The sequence below is a fragment of the Austrofundulus limnaeus genome, unplaced genomic scaffold (genome assembly GCF_001266775.1).
Source record: "Austrofundulus limnaeus strain Quisiro unplaced genomic scaffold, Austrofundulus_limnaeus-1.0 Scaffold264, whole genome shotgun sequence".
NCBI classification, from domain to species: Eukaryota; Metazoa; Chordata; class Actinopteri; order Cyprinodontiformes; family Rivulidae; genus Austrofundulus; species Austrofundulus limnaeus.
In genome coordinates, this window is record NW_013952666.1 from 282,788 (window position 1) to 289,543 (window position 6,756).

The following is a 6,756-nucleotide window of genomic DNA, read 5'->3' on the forward strand; positions in this document are numbered from 1 at the left end:
GTTCTGTATGTTGTATACTGAGTGAAATGCAGCAAAATAAACTATTTCAAAAGTGACAGATCTTCATAATACTTGGTTTATTTATAATGACTTTAGTTGCTGGATGTTTGGCCCCTCAGCAGTTGGCCTGCAGCAACTGTGGCCCCCGGAGCAGTTTAGTTGAATAGCCCTGCTGTAAAGTAACAGTTTTAGGGCAGCTCTTATTGCCAGATAAGATACATTTCTTGTTTTTAGTGTTTTTATCTACTTTAATAAAATTCTTACTGAGAATCAAACGTTCATACAAGAAGTATGAGGCCATCTTTAGACTGACCGTTTTACCTATTGGTGTTTCAGTACCATTATCAGTATCGAGCTCGATACCAGCATTTTACAAGTACTCATACTCGTACAAAATGCCCAATACACAAAACCAATACCAGTACTGATTGTATTGATAACCCGTTGAATGTGTTACAGTTTTAGTCTGTCAGCGCCATGCTTAAAAAACTTTACAAGTTGAATGAAAATCTTTGCTTTTTATTTGCAACAGTGTTGGATTTGATTCAGTCAGAGGGGCTGTAGGTCTACAAGGAAGTAGAACCACATATTGTTCCAAATAAAGGTTTTTAAGTCATTGTATCATTTCTAAGTTCTAACTCAGTAAGTACTCAATATTAGGACACCTAATAGTAACATAAAAAAATGTGAAATTTGAATTAGGCACTAAGAAAATTGCAACTGAACAATAAGAGAGTCTGGAGAGGTAGAGGTTGACTCCAGGGAAGAGAACAATAAAAGTCAGGAATGGCCAATAAAAGAAGAATAAAAAAGCATGAGTTCAGATTTTCTTGTTACAGGTGGTTCTTCTGATGACCCCTACCTGTCTGCTGACGAGGACCCTGCCGAGGGCCCTGGGTTTGAGAAGCCTCTCGAGGACACTACTGCGCCATGTGGCTCTGCGGTCACACTAACATGCATCATCACCGGTAGCCCAGCTCCTACAGGTAAAAACAACAACAACAAAACCTTTAAGAGGGGTTTTACTCTACGACGGTGTATTAGGGCCACTTTGCAGATGAAAAGAAAAGGAGGAGCAAATCTCTGAGAAAAAAGCTCAGAATTTCTGAGATTAATTTCAGAAATTTTCGAGAAAAAAAAACAGGAAATTCTCTTATTTTGAAAAGTCGCAAATTTGCTAGAAAAAAAACTCAGAAATTTCCATATAATTAAAGGCAGAAATTCGCAACATTTAAACTAGATATTTTCTGACATGGTAAAGTCAGAAATTTACAAGAAAAAAACTTGTAAATTTATGAGAAAACTCTGAAGTTTTAAGGAATGGCTAAAGGGCGATTCCACCTGTTTTAATCTACTCTAGCTTAAAAACTAAAACTAATGGAGACTTCAAACCTGGACTAGATTATTCTACACTGATTGCATAATGTTTAAAACCAAGTGTGTGATTTGGGAACATATATTTGATATGTGAAGCTTAAGGGCATAACTGTGGATGGTGGACCGATGGAGAGGTGAGAGAATTAGAGTGACTGAATCAATCATCCAAAATGATCATGGAGCCTACAGAGAAAAACAATTTTCACAATTCTATGCAGCCACGCAATATCACCGTCAGTTTCCCCAACTTGTGGTGACATGTCCTGTTTCGGTAACCGGACATTTCAAAATAAAAGTCTATGAATGTTTTGAAATCTTTTTCTTTTTCTGTTACGCACATTGCGATGTTTGTGTCTATGAAAACGACTTTTTAAATAAAGTTTTACTGACTTAGGCCTACTTATTGCTTCAGTCACTCACACCAAACGCGTTTTGAGCGTCGGGGGAGTCAGGTTTACAAGCAAAGTCTATGGTGGACCGTGGACGTGCGGATCAGCAGCTCGTCAGTGCGCAGCTCCTAGTGAAACTCACTTATCTGATAAATTAATTATGAATTAATTTTTCTGGTTAGCGTGATGTGCTCTTGCTCTCAGTAAATAAAGCAAAGCCACTTTATTTCATCTGCCATACACCTGCAGAGGAGGAGGCTCTGGATGCGCATCAAGAGCAGTTTTGAAGAGCGTCTGTCTGACATCAAAGTGCACAAGAGTTCAACTTGAAGGGTTTTGTGTTTTTGTGTGTGAAGTTGATCACAGCATAATTTCTCTCCATCGGGCCATGCTTGTTTATAAAATACATAAAAAGTGCTGAAATCGCACTATTTCCTTAAGCTTCACATATCAAATACAGTATATGTTTCCCAAATCACACACTTCGTTTTAAACATTCTGCAATCAGTGTAGAATAATCTAGTCCAGGTTTAAAGTCTCCATGTGTTTTAGTTTTTAAGCTGGAGCGGATTAAAGATGCTCAAGGTAGTGAAAATATGTGAAATAGCCCTTTAGCCATTCCTTAAATTTTCAGGTTTTTTTCTCATAAATTTATGAGCTTTTTCTTGTAAATTTCTGACTTTACCATGTCAGAAAATATCTAGTTTAAATGTTGCAAATTTCTGCCTTTAATTATGGAAATTTCTGAGTTTTTTTCTTGCAAATTTGCGACTTTTCAAAATAAGAGAATTTCCTGTTTTTTTTCTCTCGAAAATTTCTGAAATTAATTTCAGAATTTCTGAGTTTTTTTTCTCAGAGATTTGCTCCTCCTTTTTTTCCCCCTCGGCAAAGTGGCCCTAATACGCCGTCGTACTTACTCTGCATTTTAAATTGCTTAAGAAAACAGGCCATTACTTGGAGTCTTTCTGTGCAAAGTACTGTGAAAAGTTATTTCTCGGATCAGAAAGCACAGCAAGACTATGAATATTCATGAAAATCTGGGTATAAAATCTGGAAAACAAAGCGCGTCATTCATTACATTCTTTCTGAAGCGCACCGTACTGTACCGAGCCCCTGCTGTGGGAGTTGAAATGTGCTGCCTCTGCCTTCTCAGTGACATGGAGGAAGAATAATGTGGAGCTGCGGAGCGATGCTTTCTACGCCGTTAAATCCGAGGGCGAGAAGCACAGCCTGGTGATCAGGGAGATGAGGCCGCACAACGCGGGGTCGTACTGCGTCACAGCTGTCAACGCGGCGGGCAGCGCATCCTGCAGCGCCACCCTCTACGTCCTGTCAGGTGAGAGCGGGCCAGACATGGACAGAAACAAGGTTTGGTGTTATCTCGTTCCAAAGTTTCTCCAATTTAAACAGGTTTATTCTGATACGAACTCTTTAAAGATATTGCAAATAAAAAAATTACACATTAAAAATGTATTTCTAATTTCATCAAATGGTGCAGTTTGAAAAAGTTTACTCCAGTAGTTTCCCAGATTCATCTGAAATGCAGGTATGTACTCAATGTGAACAAAGCTGAAACCTTCAAAAACCAAAGTTTGTGTTGTGATGCCTACATTAATCTGGTTTGGTAGTAGTGCTTGATACTTTCAAATGTGATATGGTAAATGGTAAATGGACTGTACTTATATAGCGCCTTTCTATCAATTCAGGACACTCAAAGCGCTTCACACTGCAGACATTCACCCATGCACACACACATTCACACACTGACGATGGCAAACTACAATTGTAGCCACAGCTGCCCTGGGGCACACTGACAGAGGCGAGGCTGCCATACACAGGCGCCACCGGACCCTCTGACCACCATCAGTAGGCAAGGCGGGTAAGGTGTCTTGCCCAAAGACACAATGACAGAGTCGACTGGACGGGGATCGAACCGGCGACCTTATATAAATTCAGTCATAAGTAAACAGAGGACTATTGTCACCGATATTGATCTGATACAAAATACAAACAGCCCAAACTCATGCAAACAAACCCCATCTCGATGGGATTTACCCATTTAAATACAGTTAAATAAAGTACTTTAACCAAAAAGGGCAGCCTTTACATTTTAACATAAAGAAGAGCCAGTGGTGTGCAGAACTAACCAAAATGTTAGCATCACAAACCTCTAAACCGCTACACAAATTACTTAGCTCTACTAACCTTAAAGGGGCAATATTATGTGTTTCTCAGGCATACATTTAAATACTATACCATAATAAAGTATCTATGTCACCTTTAGTTGTTATTAAAATGCTGTTTTTATGTTTAAATAGAAAATAAACTTATCTTCTCATCACTTCCTCTTCTAAACACCTTGAAATTGGCCTCTGTCTCTTTAAGAACCTCCTTCCGCTTCTGTCTCGCCCATTTCAGTGTGTGTGTGTGTGGGGGGGGGGGGTGTCATGCTCGCGTGGGGAGTGGGTGCGCTATGATGCAGTTTACTTGGCATCTGAAAATACATTTCCTTAAAGGTATTTTTAATCTGAAAAGAGCTAGAAGTAGTGGAGCTCAGCAGACAGTTAGGTTTCACTTTCAGTTTCACCCGACAGCCTGCAGGAGTCATGGACGGGGTGTGGGGGGTGGGGAGTTGTGCTCTGTGGTGAGGAAGTTCAGCTTAAAGACACGTCCCAGGGGTGTTTCTGGTACCAAAAGGCGTTTCTGGTCTCCACCTGTTGTTTTGCTCCTCAGCATGGCTTCCTAAAAACGCTGCAGGATTTCTCAAACATGCATGAATGAGTCAGAGCAAGGCTTTGGGCATGTTTTTATGAGATTATAACATTATAACACGATATAAAACTCAAAAAAGTTGATTTTACATTATATTGCCCCTTTAAGATGCTACACAGACAAAAAAATTGACTGAACCTGTAAATTTTAACATATTAACATCAATATTTTTGTGCATATTTAGATTGTTGTGCGACATATTCAAAAGACATTAGTAGAATAAAAAATAAATGGTGTTCATTTTACTGGGAGTCGAGTCCGTTAATTATTTATAAAATTAGCACAAGTGCTAATGGACTGTGTGGTTAAATAGATGTATAAAGAAACTGAACAAGGGAAGAACCAAGAAAAAGACGTTGTGGTGGAAATGAAGAGTGAATCTGTTGCTTACTGCAAAAGAAAAGACAAACATGAAGACAGCTATCAACAATAAAATCTTAAAGTGCCTGTAAAATAAAATGTTTGTAATATATATGAAAACATTTTTGGAAAGGTAACATTATTGACATATTGCAAAACAAGGTTCATGCAGCTGAGATGAACAGTTAAGATATTTACGTCTCACTTCTAACAGGAAGTGATGTCAAAGGTGAATGTCTGCATGTGAACAACAGAGCATTGCTACAATAACAACACAGACTGTAGAGAAGAATCAGATGTTCCTATAGATTATTTTTGAATCACTATCAGAGAAATGAAGAAGAGTTGGAGTTCAAGTATTATCGTTTCGATAAACAAAGACCAGAGAGTTCCATTTCTTAAAAAAGTTCTTTGATGTCACTTCCTGTTTCGTTTTGTCTGAGCCAAGTTCAAAAGAAAATATGCATGTTAAGTGACAAAATGGGTAAAATCATGTGTATTATGTCAAGTTTCTTTAATGTAGAGGTGTTTTCTTTGACTTTACTGGATATGCACGACACAGGCACTTTAAGGATCAACCAGGGTGGTGGAGGGCAGGCTTGTCACGATAGACAATAAATCAAACAATCGCAAGATAAATGAAAATGAGGCAGATAAAATAAAATTAGGTCGACAATTTTCATTTGCCTGCGTGTGTATTTTCTTTGTGCCTCCCTTTGTTCTTCTTAGCATAGATAGGAGTGAACTCTCATGTCAGTTAGCATGTAGCATGCTAACTCTGTAGCATGAAAACCCCATGCAGCAGGCATTCAGGTAAAGGAACGTCTTCAGTTTTTCAATGCCATCTTTCAGCAGGCGACTCCTCAGGACACTGTGTGTTGTATTCACAAATCTTAGTCAAATTTCATAAACTTCCATAAGCTTTGTAAGCGTGTGTGTGTGAGGAGTGTTATTATGTTAGCTACATTAGTTTGAAATGGTCTCCACAATCATTTCTATGATAAGTTATAGTTCAGCAAAATGTATTATTGTGACAGGCCTATAGAAGGTCATAAAGACAGAGCTCAGCATTCAAACCCACAAAACTTTAAGCTTCTTGTTTCAACCCAACTTATTCATATCCGAATAAGAGTACGTATTAGACATGTCACATCGAACGAGAATTAAATCAGATTTGGTCAAAATAAATTAACTTCCTGGTTTTATCAACTACATTTTAATACTTAGATCAACCTGAAATGAGTGGTTTCTGAGATGTTAGCTTGATTTATTTTGCTAATTGAGATAACCGCTGGACATTTGGTCAGAATCCTATTTTGAGGAATTTCTAATTAGGATTTACTCATGTTATTTCACAAAAAAAAAAACCTAAACCATACTTTTTGACAATGGTATTTCCCAGCTGTAAAGATAAAGAAAAATATCATAAATGAGTCCCGTCAGGCATTATATTTGGACAAAATGCAATCATCACAATTTTTTTAACTAATCCACTAAAGCTGCCTCTGTTTCTACATACCACTTTGTGACTTAATCCCCCCGCTCGATGTGATGGGTCACAATTATGTACAAGACATGTTAAACTTGTCAAACTTCTCGGTTAACCCCCACACAGAAAAATTTGTCCCACAGTGGTCCAATCATAGACCAGCACCACATAAATCAAACCCCAACTGGGCCAGCTGTGGCACGTCATCTTAAAAACAGAGCCATCATTACAGACCTGACCCACATCTGGCTGACAAACCACTTGCCATGCCAGCAGTGCCAGCCTGACACCAGACCTGGCCCACACCTGTCTGCTACAGCGGGTAAAATAAGTATTGAACACGTCAACATTTTTCTCAGTAAATATATT

At 38.5% G+C, this 6,756-nt stretch overlaps 1 protein-coding gene across 1 annotated transcript in view; it reads left to right on the forward strand.

Annotated features, from left to right (window-relative positions):
- spega (striated muscle enriched protein kinase a) overlaps window positions 1-6,756 on the forward strand; it is a 100,979-nt gene that overhangs the window by 39,152 nt on the left and 55,071 nt on the right. The window contains exons 9-10 of the mRNA XM_014020703.1: window positions 840-986; window positions 2,920-3,134. Of these exons, the coding sequence (XP_013876157.1) occupies window positions 840-986; window positions 2,920-3,134 (362 nt within the window). The remainder of the gene's footprint in view (window positions 1-839; window positions 987-2,919; window positions 3,135-6,756) is intronic.